General features: G+C 36.8%; 1 protein-coding gene and 2 long non-coding RNA genes across 7 annotated transcripts; 2 read left to right on the top strand and 1 right to left on the bottom strand.

Moving 5' to 3' along the window:
- Positions 1-2,676: 2,676 nt before the first annotated feature.
- Positions 2,677-23,580, top strand: LOC103949614 (disease resistance protein RPV1). 4 transcript variants are annotated; one of them, XM_048566131.1, is made up of 9 exons: positions 2,677-2,759; positions 2,952-3,019; positions 3,262-3,345; positions 3,455-3,513; positions 3,807-4,308; positions 4,442-5,546; positions 5,879-6,250; positions 6,343-8,478; positions 23,080-23,580. In XM_048566131.1, the coding sequence occupies exons 3-9, from the start codon at positions 3,308-3,310 to the stop codon at positions 23,245-23,247; spliced, it is 4,380 nt and encodes a 1,459-aa protein (XP_048422088.1). In that variant the 5' UTR covers positions 2,677-2,759; positions 2,952-3,019; positions 3,262-3,307; the 3' UTR covers positions 23,248-23,580. The 4 variants fall into 4 exon arrangements, with proteins under 4 accessions (XP_048422088.1, XP_048422100.1, XP_048422094.1 ...); XM_048566143.1 differs by lacking the exon at positions 23,080-23,580 and adding an exon at positions 8,479-8,761 and having other exon boundaries at positions 6,343-8,370; XM_048566137.1 differs by lacking the exon at positions 2,677-2,759 and having other exon boundaries at positions 2,769-3,019.
- LOC125469176 lies at positions 9,021-11,245 on the bottom strand. The gene is made up of 3 exons (XR_007251532.1): positions 10,723-11,245; positions 9,748-9,924; positions 9,021-9,660 (listed from the first exon to the last, which is right to left on the bottom strand). It is a non-coding gene; the product is annotated as an uncharacterized LOC125469176 (long non-coding RNA).
- Positions 12,263-14,677, top strand: LOC125469166. Of its 2 annotated transcripts, XR_007251528.1 has the most exons (3): positions 12,263-13,614; positions 13,702-13,881; positions 13,979-14,677. It is a non-coding gene; the product is annotated as an uncharacterized LOC125469166 (long non-coding RNA). The 2 variants fall into 2 exon arrangements; XR_007251527.1 differs by having other exon boundaries at positions 13,702-14,677.
- Positions 23,581-23,669: the final 89 nt, after the last annotated feature.

Genomic DNA, 23,669 nt, shown 5'->3' with positions numbered 1-23,669 from the left:
CATTTTATGGCTTCGCCGCCTTCCAGGTGTCGGCCAGCACAACTCGATTCAGGGTCCAAGTGGACTTTCTGGGTCGGGGTGTGTCATACTCGATCGAAAGTGTTTGAAAATTTCTTGAAAGAAATTGGTCACTAACTAGGAATGTTCAAAAATTTGTATGTAAAATGTGTAAATACATGAAATGAATGACAAAGAGCTTGCTTTTTTTTTTCTCTTTTTTTTTATTTTTTTAATTTTTTTTAATTACAAGCAATATTCTACATTAATCTCTATTAAGAGAAGACAGGAGGGTTTGAACTGAGACATAGTGAGTTGAAGAGAAATGGCCCAATCATAAAGGCAATCCACCGCTTGTTTTTTTGGCTTACATTTTATGTGCTTCTTAAGACCTCCTGATAGCCTCAGAAAGACAGATTTCAAATCTTAGGCAATTTCTAGTAGCGAATGACAACCCTCCGTGATTTTGTAGTGTGAAAGTAGATTTTGTAGTTTGAAATTCACTTGGTTTTTTTTTTTTCTAGGAAACATAAAAAATGAAAACTAATGAAAATGACTTGAAAACTTTGAGTTTTAACGATAACAACAAAATAAAGGATAAGGTGAATAGTACAAGGATGAACTTTTTAGTGTAAAAATGTGGTTTTTCGTTAAAGTGAACCTACTGATAGTTTTTCGTTAAAGTTCCCTTATAAAAAGGTATTCAACCGAAAATGCTTGAAAATTTATTGAAATAGAGTGGTCGCTAACTGGCAAAGTTCAAAACTTTGTAGGTAAAAGGTGTAAACACATCAATTGTATGAGAAAGAGTGCTATTTTTTTTAATTACAAGGATATTTTACCCTAATATATACTAAGGAGATGCGGGAGAGTATGAGCCCAAAACATAGTGAGTTGAAAAGAAATTATTTAACCATAAGGGCAATCCACCACTTGTTTTTCTTGTAATCAAGCTAAACTCTAATTCACCGAAGCCAATTTGGGAGCTGTGCATTTTCTATATCAAGGTTGGAAATTGTAATCAAGCTAAACCATAAGGGAATTCACATATTTGTTTTCAGAAATTATAGAAATGTTCTCAATTGAAATTGCTTGGAAATTGTTTGGAAATTTCTTAAAAGAAAATGGTGATAGATTAATCAAGGAAAATTCAAAACCGTGTGGGCAAAGCGCGTAAAGGGACATGCTTGATTCATTCAAAAGTAGAAAAAAATGGGATTAATGCATTATGGAATCAGAACCCGTAGCGGCGCGTGCAATTTTCTAGTTATCTCTGAAATTGAATAGGGGGTAATACATAATTTTTGAAACTGAACATAAACATTAAAATTATTTTTAAAACTGAACACACGCTTATTTTTTAAACTAAACACAATTAGGGTGCATTGATTATTTCTTAGACTAAATATGGTATGACAAGTTACCGGCGGGAAACGAGATCGTAGTTCTCGCTCACAAATCAAAGGCACCGTCAACACCGTACACAGCCCGCATGGGGCATGAATCTGTTGCTCTGGCTTTGTCACACCACTCACCACTGACATTACAATTGCTTTCTCTCTCTCTCTCATCCCTAACTGCTTTTGTCATTTTCTTTTGTGGCCTCAAGATATCTTCCCCCTCAATTACCAACCGCCCGTTTTCCTCGACAACATCAAAAGCCAATTAAATATTATTTTTACTAATTAATAAAACATTAATTTTCAATTAAAATTTTATAAAATTACTAATTTAATCATCTAATTAAAATAAACCATGAATAAGAAATATAAGGTAGAAATATAATTTTACACAATCAAATTTGGTTTTTTTTTTAAATCTTATTTACATGTAATTTTAATATATTTCTAATTATAAAAATTAAAAAAAAAAAAAAAAACCTTCTCACTCCCACGTTGTCTATCACTAAATTCCTCTCTCTTTCTATTTTAAAAACAAATAAAATTTTTCTCGTACACTTTATGTGTGCCTTTCTGTTAATTTTTATTAAATACTATTTTTTATTAAAATACTATCTCTCCTCTATACAGACCTTTTCCATTAAATACTATTTTTTTAGGAAAATATTATTTTCCAAAGGCATGTGTTTGCTGACGAGGCTTTACCCAAACGCTACACGGCGGTGAAACAGACGAATTAAAATCCAGTGACTAAACCAATATGAATAAATCCATAATCTTCCAAGAAACGAGGTCGTGCATATATAAAACAACTGCAAAATAATTATAGACAAAGCGGCTGTCTGTGAGATAATTTGATTAAAATTCAAAAATTTTCAAGTTTTTTTTATTAGTTTTCTTTAATTATTAAAATACATTTAATTTGATTTAACTATAATATAGTAAAGAGATTGATAGTTGTAACGATTGTGTAATATCTTATGGTAAAATCAAACAAATGAATCTATGACTTTAAAATTTTTTCATTAATAATTTAATGAGTTGATTTGTTACTTGTGCTCGGAAATACATATTTCAAATCTTGTTCAATCTTCATTGGTGAACAACTATACTCTCAGCCCTCTATAATTATGTAGTGTGGAATTCACATATTATTTTTTTGGGAAATTGTTTGAAAATTTCTTGAAAGAAAATGGTGATAGACTAATCAAGGAAAATTCAAAACCGTGTGGGCAAAACGCGTAAAGGGAGGGCCCCATCACATGTGCCCCTTTTATGCTTTTGTAACTGGTAGTCTCCTACTCTAAAGTTTTTCCAGAAGGGCCTCTGGAGCTTTGTGCATCTAGTCAAAAGCCAATTCAGGTAAAATCTGGCCTAGTCTCTCTCTACCCCTCTATCGTTTGTTTCATTAGATCCTCCTTAATTCTGAACTACTCTCTCTCTCTCTCTCTCTCGCTTTATTGTATCCTCCTTAATTTTGAACCAGTCTCTCGTTCTCTCAACTGCTGGATCTGAAAACTAAGAAGTAATTGTTTTGGATATATTATTTTGAAGGTGAAGTTTTCTTATTTTGACGGTGGAGAAAACAAACAAGCCATTGTCAAATTGGTAACTTGTCAGAGGTTAGTCACTGTTTAATGTTTACCGATACTGTTTAAGGCTCTTTCTATATTTTTTGTCATTTCTTTTTAATTAATAAGTTTAGTTGTTATGTTATGCTGGCATTTAAATTGCTAATTAATTTTTGTTATGTCTGCTGTTAATTTCTTTGCTAGTGACCTGTCACCGGATGTCACTTTGTTTTGTTTGCATTTTGATCAATTGTCTTCCTTTTGACGTTTGGATTAAACGGTTCTCTTAACAGAGGTTCTGAAAAGCTTCATTACAAAAGATTGAAAGAGAAAGCGCCAATGGAAATAGAAAACAAGGAAGAGAACAGAAGAAAAAGGTCTCAAGTTGATTTTTTGCATCCTTTTTCTGTGGTGTTTTTTGGTATGCATAATAATCTGATTTATGTTTATTGACTATACGAAACATAACCAAAACTTCACTTGCAGGAATCGATCAGGTGACGATGATGATACTGATTGTGAGGGGAGCAAAGCAAGGAGACAAGGTTTACACTTATATCATTTTATGGTTTTCAATTACTGGTAGTTTTGCATGCTGAGATGACGTCGTTCATATTAAGATTGCAAATATACGAGTATCTTTCTTTAAATTATAGTTTTTTTAAAGAAAATATGTGCCTATTTCGTTCATCTCTCACTCATTGAAACTTTGTGCATGTAGTCAAAAGCCAATTCTAAGTAAATTCTCCTTAATTCGGTGCAACGTAATAATATTATTTCTCTTTAATTAACAATAATCTCTCTGCAACTACATCTTTTTGCTGGATCTGAAAACTAGATGTTGTGGATATCGCTTCTTCTTCTTCATCCACTGCTGATGCTGATGATACCAAAAAGTACGATGTGTTTATTAGTTTCAGAGGTGAGGACACCCGCCGTACTTTCACCAGCCACCTCCACGTTGCCTTACTTGAGAAAAAAATCACAACTTATATTGATGACAAGCTTAAGAGAGGAGATGAAATCGCACCTGCCCTTCTCCAAGCAATCAAGGAATCAGAGCTTTCAGTGATCATTTTCTCGAAAGACTACGCTTCTTCCACGTGGTGTTTGGATGAGCTTGTGCATATCCTAGCATGCAAGGAAAAACATGGCCAGTTGGTTATACCCATTTTTTACGACACCCTTCCATCGGATGTACGAAAACAACGAGGGAGTTATGAGGTTGCATTTGCTCAACTTGAGCAACGTTTCCAGAACAGTATCGACAAGGTGCACAAGTGGAGGGATGCTTTGACGAAGGCAGCAGATATATCTGGTTTTGATTCAAAAAATTATGGGTAACTAACTAATTCTTTTAACTAGTATAAAATTATAAATTTTCTTTGAACTTGTGATGATTTTATTGTGCTAAGATTTTGTAAGGTATGAACATTTAAGACTAACTATTACTTTCCTACGTATATATGCCAGGACGGATGCTGATTTAGTTAAGAAAGTTGTTGAAGATATTTGGACCAAATTGTGTCGCGCATCATCCTGCGATTTAAAGGGCTTTGTTGGAATTGAAAGCCGCATCGAGCAGGTCGAATCGCTATTAGGCATTCATTCATCGGATGCTTGCATCACTGTCGGTATTTGGGGCATGGGTGGTATCGGCAAGACCACCCTTGCTGAAACTATATTTCACAAACTCTCTTCTAAATTCGAAGCTTCTTGTTTTGTTAAGAATGTTAGGGAGAACTCAGAAAAAGCAGGTGGACTAGATCACTTGGAAACAACACTTCTTAAGGAGATATTAAAGGAAGAAGATCTATCCATGGGATCAACTAGTGTTCGAAAAAGGCTCAGCCGCACAAAGGTCCTCATTGTTCTTGATGATGTGAGTAGTTCAATGCAAATAGAACGTTTAGCTGGAGATCGTCTTCGGTATGGCACTGGAAGTAGAATCATTATCACAACTAGAGATAGGGGCACACTTGGGCAAACTGTTGAAGAGGATGATATCTACGAGGTTGAGGTACTAAAACCGGATGACGCTCTTCAGCTCTTCTGTTCGCGTGCTTTCAAGAATAACAGTACGCGTATAACAGATTATAAGGAGTTGGCAGAAAAGGCGGTGGCTTATGCCAAAGGCGTTCCTTTAGCTCTTACAGTTCTGGGGTCCTTGTTCTTCAATTGCAAGAGCAAAGAAGAATGGGAAGATGAATTCAACAAATTGAAACGATTTCCCAATGAAGATATTCAGAAAGTGTTGAGAATAAGTTATGATAGATTGAGAGAAAATGAGAAGGAGATATTTCTGGAGATAGCATGTTTTCATAAAGGGCAGTTTGTTTTTGAGGTAAAACGAATGTTAGATGTTCGTGGATTCTTTGCGACATCTGGAATTAGAATTCTCATTGAGATGTCTCTCATATCAATTGATTCATACTGGAGAATGGAAGCCATAGAGATGCACGATTTGCTACAAGAAATGGGAAGGAAAATTGTTCAAGAACAAGATATTAAAGATCCCGGTAAACGGAGTAGGTTGTTCAATGATGAGGATGTCCATCGTGTATTGAGAAGTAACACGGTAAGAGCCAAATGCATTCAATTTGTTAGAAAGTAAAAATTACAAACTTGAGATGATAACAGAAGAAAGTAAAACTAATTTATAATAAAGTAGTGAGATTGTTAAAAGATGAATTTGATCGAATATTTATTGTGTTAGGAAGTGTTTGGAATATGAACAAATGTTTGTTTATTTAGAGAAGTAGAGGAGGATACAATTATGTTGGATATTTGACTAGACTAAGACACTTGTTCATGATTACCATTGCAAATACTCTTTGTTCCAAATGTGCGTTACATTTTAACATGTTGAAAACATATATATTCACATTTAAACTTTCTTCTTATTCTCAGGAAACTCCAAATGTTGAAGTCATAAAGGTTTTTTGGCGTGACATTGAAATGCAATCATTGAAACATGTAGACTTCAAAAAGATGTCTAACCTAGAAATGCTAATTGTACAATGCGGTTATTCTCTAGGCCTTCCCGATTCTCTAGACCTTCCCTATTCTTTTCATTATTCTCTAGACCTTCCCGATTCTCTTCGTTATTCTCTAGAACTTCCCGATTCTCTTCGTTATTCTCTAGACCTTCCCGATTCTCTTCGTTATCTTGAGTGGTGGAGATATCCATTGGAATCTTTACCGTCAAAATTTTCTCCGGAAAATCTAGTTGAGCTTCGTATGCCAAATAACAGAGTTAAGGAGCTTTGGAAAGAAGCGCAGGTATATTATATTATATGCCTATTTTAATTCTTGTATAAAATCAAGTGTAGAAATTATATTAATTCTTTATATTTCTATTTCATTTGTTGCAGATACTTGTCAACTTACAAGTTATCGATCTGTCATGCTCTAAAGATCTAACTAAAGTTCCAAATCTCTCATGGAGTCTAAAAATTGTGAAGATAAATCTCTGGGGCTGTAATAGTTTGGTTGAAATTCCTTCGTATTTTCAACATCTTGACAAGCTTATTCATCTTAATCTGGGGTACTGCACGAGTCTCAAGTATCTTCCAAAGATGCCAGGAAGTATTCAATACTTAGATTTAGAATACACTGGTATAAAGGAGTTGCCTGAATCAGTTTGGTCTAACGAAAATATTTCTTACTTGAATTTAAAGCGTTGCAGAGACCTTAAGAAACTTCCAAGCAGCAGGTGTAAGTTGAAAAATCTCGAGAAACTTGATCTCGATCGGTGCTATAACGTTGAAAATCTCCCAGAGATTTGGGAGCCAATGGAACATTTGAAGTCCTTAAGTTTAATGTATACAGAAGTTACAGAGCTACCCTCATCAATCTGTAAGTTGAAATATCTTGAGAGTCTTGATCTCGCCTTTTGCTCTAGATTTTCCAAATTCCCTGAAATCTTGAAGCCAATGGAACATTTGAAGTCCTTAAGTTTAGTTCAAACAGCAGTTACAGAACTACCCTCTTCAATCTGTGACTTGAAATATCTTGAGAGTCTTGATCTCACCAAGTGCTCTAGATTTTCCAAATTCCCTGAAATCTTGGAGCCAATGGAACATTTGAAGTCCTTAAGTTTAGTTCAAACAGCAGTTACAGAACTACCCTCATCAATCTGTAACTTGAAATATCTTGAGAGTCTTAATCTCACCAAGTGCTCTAGATTTTCCAAATTCCCTGAAATCTTGGAGCCAATGGAACATTTGAAGTCCTTAAGTTTAGTTCAAACAGCAGTTACAGAGCTACCCTCATCAATCTGTAACTTGAAATATCTTGAGAGTCTTAATCTCACCAAGTGCTCTAGATTTTCCAAATTCCCTGAAATCTTGGAGCCAATGGAACATTTGAAGTCCTTAAGTTTAGTTCAAACAGCAGTTACAGAGCTACCCTCATCAATCTGTAAGTTGAAATATCTTGAGAGTCTTGATCTCACCGGGTGCTATGGATTTTCCAAATTCCCTGAAATCTTGAAGCCAATGGAACAATTGGTGTCTCTTTGTTTGGAAGGCACAGCTGTCGAAATGCTTCCTTCGTCAATTGGAAATCTAAATAGGCTTCAAGATTTAGACCTTAGTTGGTGCAAGCAACTTAAGGATGTCCCAACAAGTATCTCCAGTTTAACCAATCTTAAACGTCTCAAATTTAAGGGCTGTCGGAGACTTGAAAAATTGCCTTCCACTCTCTGTTTTCGCTCTTTAGAAAAACTAGAACTCAGCGAGAGCGGTATATTGGAAATACCAGCAAGCATCAAACAAGCTTCTCGGTTGCCTATGCTCGACTTATGCAGATGCTATCAGCTTCAATCTATACCAGAGCTCCCAGCGCTATGTGATGTTCACGCTCAAGGCTGCACGTCGCTGAAGATAGTGTCAAGTTCAAGGACAGCACTCACACAAGGTTGGGATAAACCTCATTATTGTTTCAAGGTTTTTACTAATTGCCCAAAATTGGATGATAATTCAAGGAGCAACATAATGGATGAAGCACAGATTGCAATTATGCGAATGGCAACTGTTGCGCCATTAAAGGACTATTGCTTGCCTCATAATCCCTGGCCTCATATTAACATTATTTGTCCAGGAAGAGAAATTCCAAATTGGTTCAGCTATCAAAATGAGGGATCTTTAGTAGACATCGAGCTTTGTCCAGATTGGTTTCGAACAGGTTTATTTGGTTTCGCTCTCTCTGTTGTTGCTTCTCGGGTTTCAAATGTGCTGTATGAACCCTGGAGGGTAAGAGCCCATTTCATGGTCAAATTCTTGGGTGAAAGCCATGAACTGTTCAGTTCTGAGTACATTATACCAGGCGACAGCTACGGCAACTACTGTGACTGCCAACATCACGTGCATGTGTGGAATGAGGCCTTTAGAAGTGAAGAGGTAGGAAAAAACTGCTCCCCTGATGTTTACAAACTTGCCAAAGAGGCCTCTGTTGATTTCTGCCTGGTGGATTGGGAAGAACGACCTGCTTCTGCGTCCTCTGTGAAGGTGGAAAGCTGTGGTATATGCCCATTGTATGCGGAAGATGCTGAGAAATTCAAATTTGGTCATGTGTTCAAGTCGAGGGGACCAAAAGTAGAAGAAGAAACAAGACAAGATGATGATTCCAAGGGTCGTGGATCAAGTGATGAGTCTGAAGCAAATGACAGTGATTAGGAAAAACTTTTTAAGGCAAATTTGTACTTTGATAGCTCACTTGTCTGACCAAGAAATAAGACAACAACTAGGCAAGGGCTTTATTATTTTGGTATTGTTTATGCTTTATACATTATGAAGCGCTAGTTATGGAAGTGCATAATAGCCTATTTGTTATCTTTAAAACTTGATTTACCTTTATATCATAACCATAGACATTAATTAACACACCATGCCAGGGCAAAGTAAAAATCTCACAACCAAGCGCGATAGTTTGAACATTCAACACGACATATGCGATTGTTCAATGGCTGAACTGCAATGAGCCAACAATATGAACGGCCCGATTGGACTAACACTGGCAAAACTCAGTGTTCTTGTTTGCACCAAACAAAGATCAGCGAAACAAATTTTATTAGAGAGGGTAAAAAATTACAGAGTATTAAGGCTGAAAAAAGAAAGGCACAGCCCCAGTTTAATTATACAATCATCAAATTTGTAACAACGATAAAACTATAGGGCTCTTTGCTTCAATAGGACTAGGAACTTTCCAAAATTAAGGAGACAAATTATACGTCGCGCTACAAGCTAAAGGAAGAAAAGAATGAAGATACATTACAGGTTCGATTGCTGAACTGCATTTTGACCCTGAAATATTCAATTTTCTCTCTAGCATCCAAGATTTCTTTCCCCAAGTCTCTGGGATATTTGTTATGATTTGACACTTAACAGGAAGTAACATGCACACATAACTTTGTTGCTCAAGATGAGAAAATTGGGGAAACATTAAAGTTCTAAGTACCTTTTTATCAGCTTCGGTTGATTCTTTGAACTTTGAGTTCAGTGAGTTAACCTCCTCTGTACTCAGTTGATCTACAAGATGTTTCTCCAATTCGGGTACTCTGGGTTTCCGCTAATTGGCCTGCTGCTTTTCCTCAGCATGAGAAGGAGCAACTGTCTTCGGTGGCCTTCCTCCAACTGGGGGTGCCATGTGCCGAGCACCAAGACCAGGCATCAGTTGCTGTTGTTGAAAGCCTTTTAAAGTGAAAAATAAGAAACTATTCTCCATCAAAGAAAGACATGTTTCAAAATATAAAAGTGATTTGTTTTATGGATGAATACCAGAAGCAGGTCTCCAGGCTACATTGCTAGCATTGGAGTAATTATTTGCAGGTTCAAAAATATTGGATTGATCAAACAAAACATTGCTTGGTAGCACTGCTGGAAGAGGGCGTCCCTCCCTAAACCGCTCCATCAAAGATAATGCGGCATGATGGGTAGTCATTCTATCAATCTAGACTGCACATTTAGACATGACTCAATTTAATAGTACATATTTATGGATGTTCGTATGTCAATTGGCCAGCAAAAGATTACTCCCAATCACAAATTAAATTTTATATCTACAAAATATCTATGGCATATGTAAGTTTTTACATCAAAATACGAACACATCATGCAACGAATGAACATCCAGCAGCAAAGCATCTCGCAGAAAAATATGATTGATTGAGCCTGTTATGTTCAGCAATTCAAGCTAATGAGAAAGTGCATTCATATAATCAATATTTAACATAATATGCCCCTGGTTATCATTTTATACGGAAATTCCTTCAGCAAAACAAGTATACAACTTTAAGAACCTATTTGTCGATATGATCCTGACCCAAGAACATTTCCCCTGTATGCGACAATCCTAACTACTCCATAGTCATCTTATACTGCAGGTTTTCACTACCGCACAATTTCTAAAGTCTGCTAACCCCCTCAGGTCGAACGGTTACACCAGAAGGTATATTAATGACCTGGTAACATAACTCTCTTAACCTCACTAATTGTAGTATAAATTCTTCATCTACTTATTTTCTACCATTTGAACATCAATTCCGCATTTATACTAACACGAAATAAAAATCTCAGCTTAGATAAGAGAATTAAGACATCCCGACCTCACATTTACCACTTCAACTACAATTAGACTACAAATTCAAAATCAATCTGATTCGGAACACAAATATAATCATACACACACATCCAATTATACATATACACACATGCATATACATATATATATATATATATAGAGAGAGAGAGTACCTGAGCAAGGACCTGTTTGGGTGACTAGAGCCCTGGAAGAAAGCGACGACTTCATTGCCACTAATCGGCCCATCGGAAATACGCATCGAAGAGATCCACATTCGCCGATTGGTTCTGCGGCGATGTCATCGCCACCGTCGGATTGCGATTCACGGGAGATCAGACCACGGAATCAATCGAGAGCGCCGCGCGCTCAGGCTGCAGTACGCGTAAGGAGCGCCCAGAAGAATCAGAAAACCAAGAATTTGGAGGACCATGATTTGGTTGCCTTTCTTCTCCGATTCGGAGGAAAATCAGAAGACGACGGAGACACTGAGTGATGCCGGTGGTTTGGGGTAGAAAAACGATGATTTTTTGTGACAAAAATGGTGCTGTATTTGTGTTATATTTCAAAATTGCCACTGGTCCTAATGAGCCTGGCCCATTAGGTACTACCACAACATGTACCATTTAGAAATCGAGTTGGTTTGCAAGTTTATGTTTTCGATTTGTCAACTTAATGTGAGATTGAGAAGGAAGCTACAATTTAATGCGAGATTGAGAAGGTGGCCATATAGAAAGGTGCAAATTCATGCGAGATTGAGAAGGAAGCTACAATTTAGAAATCAGAGTCATTTGTTTGTCGGATATTTGACATGTTACATTGTGAGACTGTAAATCGCATATGTACATTTAGACATCGTTTTGTAAAGTTGTCTAAAGAAAAAACCTAATTGATAATCTATACACACCCATAGAGATTAACTACTCTTATCACGTTTCGTCGGTTTCACGTCTTATTTTTCTTTAAGAAGACGATCAATGATTAGCATTCTAAATATGATTATAAACCCTTCAAATAACTTCATTAGTTGGTACAATTAAGGCATTTTGATTGATCCCTTTTGTGATCACCTCATTTTCGCTATTTAATTAGTCCCTGAAACTTATTGCATTACATGATGTGCATGGAAAGGTCTATTAAATAAAACATTGGGGATCTTTGAAGTAGTACTATGTTTCATATCAAAATCAAAGAACCGGCCTAATAATTGATGTAATTAGTAAACATTGACACATAATGTAATGCATTCTTAATTGGAGCTACGACCTTGTCTAGTTTCCATTTTTTGTAAGCGTATATGTTAGTTTTGCGTATGTCGTCGGCCACTCTCAATCACTGAGACAAATTTCTCGAATTTTATCAAGTACATGTCAGTTTATGTGATCCTAACTATTTTTTAGTACAAATAGTTACACCTTCTTATTTGCAAATATTGAGAACAATTGCTCACATGTGTGTAAACGGTAGGCTATGAATACAGATATAACTTGAATTCTAATTGGATATTTGGTGTTAAAAGATAAATAATAAAGTTGAGTATTTTTTAATATTCCGAAAACACGATCTAATACATCAAGTGCCGTTTTCCAATAATGGACTATATTTAATAAGTTACTATTAAAAGATAACTCTTGATTCGGTTAATATGAAAAGAAAAGGAAATTAGGGTATTATTATTTTATATTAATATGAATTACTTAATTATTTTGTCAGACATTTATCCATTAGCTGGTGTAGCAGCTAATGGGAGGCCTGGACTGCATACGGCGCTTCCCCAACGCCCACTTCCATCGCCTTTTATGTCCCCTGGCCTCTCCACCTCCTCCGTCTTCATCACCGCCGGCAAAAACCCTCCTCCTATTCTCTCCCACATCAAACACCCAAACTAGAACAATCAACACCAAAAATGCCAGTGCTGGGTATAAGAAGAAGGGGAAGATGAAGATGGCAGAGATCTGACTCTCAGACCTCCTTTCTCCCTCCCTCAAAACCAACAAACCCAGCAACAAAAACAAAAAAACGATGACGATGACAAAGCAGAAGAACAAGAAGAAGGGGAAGATGAAAACAGAGCACAAGGCCGTGGATAGTGCTGTCGTCGAGCTTGGTGGGTCTGCTCACCGGAATCGGCGTCGTCCTCTTCAACTACTCTGTATGTTTGATTTTTAACCATTACTTAATTGTCCATTTTTGCTTTTCTTGCTTGCTTGTTTGCAAAGTTTTGATCTTTTATCTGAAATTTTACACAAATTGTAAATGTTCATGGGATACATTAGCATTGTAGTCTGCTAGTGATCTTTACATGTTTTTGTTATTCATTGTGAGGATGTTTTAAAGAATTGTCTCACATAGGAATGTGTGTTGTCCATCTGTTTGGCTTGAGTGCTGCAACATGTGACAGGGCACGTGAGGATATGAAAAACTGTCCCAGGTCGGAAAGTCAAGGAACCTTGCAGAGACCAGGAGGCGGGCTACTCCCCCATTTCGAATTTGGGGTGGAACCTCAACTTCGGTCACTCATTGCCTATTTTTGCTTTGCTTTTTTCTTGCTTGCTTATACATAAAGTTTTGAGCTTTTTCTGAGATTTTGATATGAATGGGAAGGTTCATGAGATGCATGACGTGTTCTGGGGTGGGATGCCGCAAAGGGGAGCTTCGTGGCCGAGGGAGGAGTTTATGGGAGATACGTGGAAGCACGTGATTCTGGTTCCAGCTTCTGGGAGGGTTTGATCGTTGCCATATTAAACTTGCTTCGAGATGCTTTCTGAGGATGGTTCACAAGATAACAATGGCAATGAGCAAGGAGGAGATAAAGGAGAGAATTTATTAGTGAAAATGGGAATGCCTGTTTCGGTTTTTTATGGTCTCAAGGCTGCATCATGTCCTTTTTTCAAGGCAATTGCTGCTTGATCAGGTTGAGATCGGAACTGGGAACTCGTTAGCTCCTGAAGGTCCTAGCGTTGAGATTGGAACTTCTGTAGCCAAGGGCATTGGTGCTGTGTTTGATAAAAGTTCATAAAGCAGGCTCTCTCTTGTGGCTGCCTGATCAGCTGCTGGATTTGCTTCTGGTTGGTATTCAGTTTTGTGTATGTCTGTGCTGCCCATATCAAGACATGTTTGCCCTCATGGTAATTGTTGCTGTTCTGTTTTAACAGGGTTTAATGCTGCTGTTTGTGATACCTTCTGTAGTTTCAGAAGTTGGTCTTGGTTCTGAAGCAGCCTTTAAGGTCCCATACTATGACTTCCATAGTTCCATTCACCAACTGGTACACTATCAGTTATCTGTCAATTCTTCAAAATGATACACATAATCTCTGAGTATTTACTTGTTCGTGGTAATGTGATTTGCCTTTACTGAATATGGTTTCTGAATTTTCCCATTATTTGGGTAGTTGGATTTACATTGCATATTCCAAATGGGTATTTTTTCAGGCATACCTTTAGTATATCTAGAGGTTGATGTTCAAGTTATTGTTTAAAGCTGCGGTTTTAATAATGAGACGTATTCAAATCATTTTCAGAGCCTCCGCTATATCTATTGCACATAGTATATGTTGGTATTTGTTGACAATCTTCACAAGACCGTTGGCCTACCAAAATTTTTGTTCCCTATCGTGGGTGGCTTGGCTATCGGGCTGATGGCATTGGTACATCCTGAAATTCTTTATCGGGGTTTTGAGAATGTTAACATTTTTCTGGAATCTCGACCACTTGAGAAAGGCCTCCCAGCTGATCTGTTTCTTCAGTTGGTAGTGGTCAAGATAGCTGATATGTTTCTGCAGCAACAGGAATGGCATACAGCAAAAACATCGGTTCTGCAGTTGCTCAGTCCAATCCTATACTTCATCTTTCTGTCTTTGGAAGTAGCATCACCGCAAGCATACGGCCTGGAAATGTTTTTTTTCCTATATGCATTCTGGTTATTATCAGAAGTAAGTTGTTTCCTTTTGTGATCGCCTCATTTTCACTATTTAATTAGTCCCTGAAACTTGTTGTATTACTTGATGTGCATGGAAAGATCTATTAAATAAAACATTAGGGATCTCTTGGCCAAAACCACAAAACCGGCCTAATAATTGATGTAATTAGTAAACATCGACACATAATGTAATGCATTCTTAATTGGAGCTACAACCTTGTATAGTTTCCATTATTTTGTAACTGTATATGTTGGTTTGGCGTATGTCACTGGCTACTCCACATTGAAGCATGCAACTCTGGTGAATTTCTCGAATTTTATCAAGTACATGCCAATTTTATGTGCTCTCAACTGTTTTTTGGTATGTATAGTTGCATCTTCTTATTTGCAAATGCTAAGAACAGTTGTTCACGTGCACGTAAAATGTAAGTTATTAAGACATAGATATTGAAGTTGAGCATGAATCCTGTGGCATGTGTGATGGAATGGATTTTTCATGGAAAAGAGTTTCCAAGGGAAGCCAAGATAACCATTCATCCTGTGGTATGTGGATCTTCACGTGTTCTTTACATATCTAAGCTATTACTAGCAAAAAGACCCACGTGATGTTGCGGGTGTCTAAAATACTGTAAAAATATACTATAGAAAAGAAAGGTTATAGAAGTTAGATTTTATAGCTAAGTTCTTTGTTATCAAAAGATTGGTTGCTCACTGTTCAAAAGATAATTTCAATATGGACAGAGTCTAACGTCTGAAATCAATCAAATAAAAAAGGTTTCCCAAGCGTAGGCGCAGTACTGCTGTGTTTGTCTAGAGCACCATACAAACAAAGTTTATATTCTTATAATCATATTACGTCTATAGATATGCATGCATAGTACGTACCAATATATTTACGCATGCCGAGATTAATAAAGATCCTCAGTTCATTACTCAGAGCATTCGAAATCAGGTCTGTAACAAACCTGAAACGGAAGGAGAACTTGTCATAAATTATTTCGTCGAAACTTGTGACAGCAATGCATAAAGAGTGCTTTAATCAACAAAGTATCTGCAGAAGTTCAACATAAAACACGATGGGGATTGAAGTAGAGCAACTTTTTGTAATATTCAAGGTTTAATCCGATGCCATACATACCATTCACCCACACTAATACAAAGAGAGTGCTTTATAAATATATCCTCTCAAAATTACCTCAATATGCCACTTAATTTAAAACAGAGTGAATTGCACTATATGCAATTGAAAAATAAAGAAAAATTAGCTAGTCAAACAAAGAAAAGATGGATTCAAGCTGTCCACTGTAACACATAATACAAATTACTGATGTATATGAGCATATCAGTTTAAGACAGTCACTATCACATACATTTAAATTGATTTTTCACATACATGATCTTCATAAAACGAATATGTGTTCAAGCAGCAAGGGAGCAATCCATAGTTTATTGTTTTATAAGAAACCCATGAATATGTATGAGCATAGTTGGTTTCGAATGCCATGCAGCAGTCAAGGTGTTTGTTACCAATTTTGCGGTTCCATTGGGAAGTATTTGTATGTTGAAATATAAAAAGCGAAGTATACGGACTCTATACCTCTCCCAAAGAAATGCTTGGAATGCAACTGATGGAATGTTATGTTCGGGTGACTGGAAAAGTGCCGCATGTGTACCGAATGATCTTTGTGAGATTTAACATTAGGTTCAAGAATTGAGGTAAGAAATTCACAAAGTTGCCTTTTGGTATCCTCTTTTTGAGTCAGAGGCAACTTTTCAGGCTTATCTTTAAACTCCAATAGAAGGATGTCCACACATATCCACATGTGTCATTCGAAAGTTCATGGTTATGTAACCAATTTTTTATCTCTAGCTTCCAAAATTATTCACGTTTCTTTTTACACGTCCTGACTTTAAATGGACAATTTATGAGCCGAAATCTTGAGTTTCTCTTTCTTTCATCTAGTGAAGTTTTAAAAGCTCAATAATACCCATCTCTATCACAACCAATAACAACATATGTATTTGTCTTAGATCTTTTAATAACGGTCGCAAACCTTTGCATTAATACTATCTTACGAACTTCACCGATGAGGTCTTCTCGACTTCAAAACATTTCGCCAACAAAGATAGCATTTTATCGGGCTCATCAATTGTTGATTGACTTTCTGTATATCACACACCTACACATTTATATATATAGAATATACATATACTTTTTATGAAAGGGCTATACATATTTTAGTTTGCTTTTATCTTTAATTGAAGAGTCGTGTACATTTTAGTACGTTACTGAGTGCTACGGTGACTCACCAGGTGTAAGTTAGGTGTCTTTGTCAAGATTAAATTTCATTGGATGGCCTGCTGATCTAAACTGAATCTAGTAAGATGGAAAAAAAAAAAACTTTGTACATAAAGCGCGTAAGGGATGACTAGTAAGTTGTGACTTGTCAGCTGTAATGAAAGTTATGAACTGATGTTGGTGTGCCCTTATTTTGTCTTTCTTCATATGTGTGAATGCCTTGCATTTTTATACGGGGAAAGTAAGGTTCTTGAGTTGGGTAATTTTATTTGTCCGTTTTTTTTATTTGACATCTCCGTCGGATTGTCCGGAGCATATAAAACTTTTGTAACCTTTGTGTAAGTCAGGTCAACTAGTACAATTGCTGAACTCAAACTGATCTTAGTCTCGGTGGGCAACTACTCTATCCTCCCTTGCTTGCTTTTCATTCCCAATTTCTACCTCTGTTTGTCTTTTACCTAGTTTAGTGCCTAGATGGATAGAGAGGATGGTGGATCATGACTCGCTTACTTGGGACAAGACACATAATTTCAGGTGGAGTTATGGACTCTCTCTTATGTAATCTCGATAGCTTCAAAAATAAAAGTGGCAAACTAGCCCATTGATTATTAATGAATAACTATTAAGACATGTTTAGTTTGATTCTTATCATAACATGGTGGTGAGATTGATAGTTATAATGATTGTGTAATACATTATGCTGATATCAAACAAAATGACTCTGAGACTTAATGGTTTTTCATTAATAGTCCAATGACTTAATGGTTTTTCATTAATAGTCCAATGACTTAATTTGTCACGTGTGCTTGGAAAGTCAGATACCAAATCTTATTCAATCTCTATTGATGAACAACTAAATACTTTTTTTTTTTAAATAAAGATAAATAGTAGCAAGTCACGACTATTTATCATTTCTGAACTCAAAGAGACTTTCAAGAATTTATTTGTGCTCTCCAAGATTTTGTAGTGTGAAATGCACTTTTTTGTGTGAAAATTATTAAAAAGTCTTCAACCGAATGTATTTGGAAATTTCTTAAAAGAAGTTGGTGACTAATTAATTGGGAAAAGTCAAAATCGTGGACACAAAACGCGTGAAGGGAGGGCCCCATCCCATGTGCCCCCTTTTTATACTTTTGTAACCGGCCATCTCTTACTCATTGCTTTTCCCAAAGAGCCTTTGGAACTTTGTGCATGTAGTCGAGTGGTGATTTTTTTAATGTGATTGTCACACGAAATGATACATCACATGTTTCTATATAAATAATTGGTTATATAAATTAAAAAGTTAATAATTTAAAAATTAAAAATTTTTATTACTACATAAAAATACGTAATACACCATCTGTATTTTCGGTATAATTAAAAATTTCTTGTGCTCAAAAGCCAATTTCTCAGTAAATTCTGAAGCCAATTCTTTGTAAATTCTGAACTAGTCTCCCTGTCTCTCTCTCTCTCTAGTTTCATGAGATCCGCCTTAATTGTGAACCTCTCTCTCTCTCTCTCTCACTTTACTGGATCCTCCTTAATTCTGAGCCAGTCTCTCTCTTTCTCTCTATTCACAATTAATCTCTCTGCAACTACTACTTCCTGGATCTGAAAACTAGAGGTTATGGATATGGCCTCTTCTTCTTATTCTTCTTCATCCGCGATGCTGATGATGCAAAAAAAAAAAATTTGTTTTGGATATTATTTTGAAGCTGGAGAAAGCAAATAAGCCCTCGTCAAATTGGTAACTTGTCAGAGGTTAGTCAGCGTTTATTGATACTGTTTAAGGCTCTTTCTGTATTTTTTTGTCATTTCATTTTAATTAATAAGTTTAGGTGTTATGTTAATTTCTTCGCTGGTGACCTGTCACCGGATTTCCCTTTGTTTTGTTTGCGTCTTTATCAATTGTCTTCCTTTTGACGTTTGGATTAAACGGTTCTCTTAACAGTTAACACAGGTTCTGAAAAAGCTTCAGTACAAAAGATTGAAAGAGAGAGCAAATGGAAAAAGAAAACAAGGAAGAGAACAGGAGAAAAGGTTTACACTTACTCATTTTCTGGTTTTCAAATACTAGTAGCTTTACCTGCTGAGATGACGTTGTTCATATTAAGATTGCAAATATATGAGTATCTTTCTTTAAATTATAGTCTTTTTAAAGATAATAGGTCCTATCATGTGCCCCATTTTCCACTTTCGTATTTCTCACTCCTTGATTTCGAGCCTTTGAAATTTTGTGCATGTAGTCAAAAGCCAATTCAAGTAAATTCTGAACTAGTCTCTCTCTCCCCCCTCTTGCATCCTCTTAATTCGGTGCAACGTCCTAGTATTATTTCTCTCTAATTAACAATTAATCTCTCTGCAACTACATCTTTTTGCTGTTTCTGAAAACTAGAGGTTATGGACATTGCTTCTTCTTCGTCATCCGCTGCTGATAACCCCCCACGTCGAGAAAAGTATGATGTGTTTATCAGTTTCAGAGGCGAGGACACCCGCCTTGGTATTACCAGCCATCTACATGCTGCCTTACTTCAGAAGAAAATTGAAACCTACATCGATGACAAACTTCAGAGTGGAGAAGAAATCGGACCTGCCCTTCGACAGGCAATCGAGAAATCCATGATTTCGGTGATCATTTTCTCTCAAAACTATGCTTCTTCCACATGGTGTTTAGATGAACTCGTGCATATACTCGAGTGCAAGGAAAGATATGGCCAGATGGTTATACCCGTATTCTACCACATCAATCCATCTGATGTACGAAAACAGCACGGGAGTTATGCGGCTGCATTTGCTCAACTTGAAAAACGTTTTGACAACAGTATCGACAAGGTGCACAAGTGGAGGGATGCTTTGACGACTGCAGCCAATTTATCTGGGTTTGATTATTCAAACAAATCCGGGTAACTAACTCATTCTTTAACTTATCTAAAGTTATAAATTTTCTTTAGACTTGTGACAGTTTGATTTGTGCTAAGATTTGGTAAAGCGTATTTGAGACTAACTATTGCTTTGCTACCTAATCATATACGTCTATACTCCAGGACGGAGACGGAGGCAAATCTAATTCAGAAAGTTGTCAATCATATTTTGGCCAAAATGCGTCGCAAATCATCCTGCGATTTAAAGGGTTTTGTTGGAATTGAAAGCCGCATCAAGCAGATTGAATCGCTGTTAGGCATTCATTTACCGGATGCTTGCATCACTGTAGGTATTTGGGGCATGGGTGGTATTGGCAAGACCACCCTTGCCGAGGCTGTATTTCGCAGACACTCTTTTAAATTCGAAGCTTCTTGTTTTCTTAAGAATGTTAGGGAGAACTCAGAACAAGCAGGTGGACTAGATCACTTGGAAAAAACACTTTTTAAGGAGATATTAAAGGTTGAAGTTTCTTTGCCCTTAGAATCAATTTTTCAAGAAAGGCTCAGTCATACAAAGGTCCTCATTGTTCTAGATGACGTGAGTGATTCATTGCAAATGGATCGTTTAGCTGGCGATCATCTCCGGTATGGCAGTGGAAGTAGAATCATTATCACAAGTAGAGATAGGGGCAAACTTGCGCTAACTGGTGAAGAGGCTAAGATCTACAAGGTTGAGGGATTAAAATCGGATGACGCTCTTCAGCTCTTCTGTTTGCGTGCTTTCAAGAATAACGGTGCTTGTAGAACAGATTTTAAGGAGTTGGCAAAAAAGGTGGTTGCTTATGCTGGACGCGTTCCTTTAGCTCTTACAGTTTTGGGGTCCTTGTTCTTCAATTGTAAGAGCAAAGAAGAATGGGAAGATGAATTCAACAAATTGAAACGATTTCCCATTGAAGATATCCAGAAAGTGTTGAGAATAAGTTATGATAAATTGGGAGACAATGAGAAGGATATATTTCTGGATATAGCATGTTTTCATAAAGGGAAGTCTGTGGTTGAGGTAAAACGAATGTTAGATGTTCGTGGATTCTTTGCGACATCTGGAATTAGAATTCTCATTGAGATGTCTCTCATATCAATTGATTCAAAAGGGAGAATGGAAACCATAGAGATGCACGATTTGCTACAAGAAATGGGAAGGAAAATTGTTCAAGAACAAGATATTAAAGATCCCGGTAAACGGAGTAGGTTGTTCAATGATGAGGATGTCCATCGTGTATTGAGAAGTAACACGGTAGGAGCCAAATGCATTCAATTTTTTAGAAAATAAAAATTACAAACTTGAGATGATAACAGAACAAAGTAAAACTAATTTATAATAAAGTAGTGAGATTGTTAAAAGATGAATTTGATCGAATATTTATTGTGTTAGGAAGTTTTTGGAATATGAACAAATGTTTGTTTATTTAGACAAGTAGAGGAGGATACAATTATGCTGGATATTTAAACTTTCTTCTTATTCTCAGGAAACTCCAAATGTTGAAGCCATACAGGTTAATTGGTATAATCTTCAAAAGCGACCATTAAATCGTGCAGACTTCAAAAAGATGTCTGACCTAAGATTGCTAATTGTTCACTCGTGGGCTTCTCTAGTGCTTCCCGATGTCAAATTCAACACTTCTCTGGAGCTTCCCAATTCTCTTCGTTATCTTGAGTGGTGGGGATATCCACTGGAATCTTTGCCGTCAACTTTTTCTGCGGAAAATCTAGTTGAGCTTCATATGCCAAATGGCGAAGTTAAGAAGCTTTGGAAAGAAGAGCAGGTATATTATATTATATGCCTATTTTAATTCTTGTATAAAATCAAGTGTAGAAATTATATTAATTCTATATATTTCTATTTCATTTGTTGCAGATACTTGTCAACTTGCAAGTTATCGATCTGTCGGACTCTGAGTATCTAACTGAAGTTCCAAATCTCTCTGGGAGTTTAAAAATTGTGAAGATAAATCTCAGGGGCTGTGAGAGTTTGGTTGAAATTCCTTCGTATTTTCAACATTTGGACAAGCTTACTCATCTTGATCTTGGATTCTGCAGCTGTCTCAAGTATCTTCCAGAGATGCCTGGAAATATTCAATACTTAGATTTAAGATGCACTGGTATAAAGGAGGTGCCTGAATCAGTTTGGTCTAACGAAAATATTTCTTACTTGAATTTAAAGCAGTGCAGAGACCTTAAGAAACTTCCAAGCAGCAGGTGTACGTTGAAAAATCTCGAGAAACTTGATCTCAATTGGTCTAACGTTGAAAATCTCCCAGAGATTTGGGAGCCAATGGAACATTTGAAGTCCTTAAGTTTATCTTGCACAGCAGTTACAGAGCTACCCTCATCAATCTGTAACTTGAAATATCTTGAGAGTCTTGATCTCACCGGGTGCCATGGATTTTCCAAATTCCCTGAAATCTTGAAGCCAATGGAACAATTGGTGTCTCTTTGTTTGGTAGACACAGCTTTCGAAATGCTTCCTTCGTCAATTGGAAATCTAAATAGGCTTCAAGATTTAAACCTTAGTTTTTGCCAGCAACTTAAGGATTTCCCAACAAGTATCTCCAGTTTAACCAATCTTAAACGTCTCAAATTTAATGGCTGTCGGAGACTTGAAAAATTGCCTTCCACTCTCTGTTTTCGCTCTTTAGAAAAACTAGAACTCAGCCGGAGCGGCATATTGGAAATACCAGCAAGCATCAAACAAGCTTCTCGGTTGTCTATGCTCGACTTAGGCGGGTGCGATCAGCTTCAATCTATACCAGAGCTCCCAGTGCTATGTGATGTTGACGCTCAAGGCTGCACGTCGCTGAAGATAGTGTCAAGTTCAAGGACAGCACTCACACAAGGTTGGGATAAACCTAATTATTGTTGCAGAAACTTTACTAATTGCCCAAAATTGGATAATAATTCAAGGAGCAACATAATGGATGAAGCACAGATTGCAATTATGCGAATGGCAACTGTTGCGCCATTAAAGGACTATTGCTTGCCTCATAATCCCTGGCCTCAGATTAAGATTGCATATTCAGGAAAAGAAATTCCAAATTGGTTCAGCTATCAAAATGAGGGATCTTCAGTAGACATCGAGCTTTGTCCAGATTGGTTTCGAACAGGTTTATTTGGTTTCGCTCTCTCTGTTGTTTCTTGGGTTTCAAATTCAAATGAGGTGTATAGACCCTGGAGGGTAATAGCTAATTTCATTGTCAAATTCATGGGTGAAAGCCATGAACTGTTCAGTTCTAAGTACGATATACCAGGCTACAGCTACAACAACTACCGTGACGGCCAACATCACGTGCATGTGTGGAATGAGGCCTTTAGAAGTGAAGATGTAGGAAAAAACTGCTCCCCTGATGTTATCAAACTTGCCAAAGAGGCCTCTGTTGTCTTCTGGTTGGTGGATAATCCATATTATTCAATGAAGGTGGAAAGCTGTGGTATATGCCCATTGTATGCGGAAGATGCTGAGAAATTCAAATTTGGTCATGTGTTCAAGTCGAGGGGACCAAAAGTAGAAGAAGAAACAAGACAAGATGATGATTCCAAAGGTGGTGGATCAAGTGATGAGTCTGAAGCAAATGACAGTGATTAGGAAAAACTTTTAAAGGCAAATTTGTACTTTGATAGCTCACTTGTCTGACCAAGAAATAAGACAACAACTAGGCAAGGGCTTTATTATTTTGGTATTGTTTATGCTTTATACATAATAAAGCGCTAGTTATGGAAGAAACAAGACAAGATGATGATTCCAAACGTGGTGGATCAGGAGATGAGCCTCAAGTTAGTGGATCAAGTGATGAGTCTTAAGCAAATGAAAGTCATTAGGAAGAACTTTTTAAGGCAAATTTGTACTTTGACAGCTTACTTGTCTATTTGTTATCTTCAAAACTTGATTTATACATTATAAAGCGCTAGTTATGGACAAGTGTATGATAGCCTATTTGTTATCTTCAAAACTTGATTTACCTTTATATCACAAACATAGACATTAATTAACACATCACGCCAGGGCAA

This window comes from the organism of the source record quoted next, unplaced genomic scaffold (assembly GCF_019419815.1).
Source record: "Pyrus x bretschneideri cultivar Hongxiangsu unplaced genomic scaffold, Pyrus_bretschneideri_v1 Contig10, whole genome shotgun sequence".
Lineage (NCBI taxonomy): Eukaryota > Viridiplantae > Streptophyta > Magnoliopsida > Rosales > Rosaceae > Pyrus > Pyrus x bretschneideri.
Note: the sequence above shows the minus strand (reverse complement) of the source record. Positions and strands in the feature narration are given on the sequence as shown.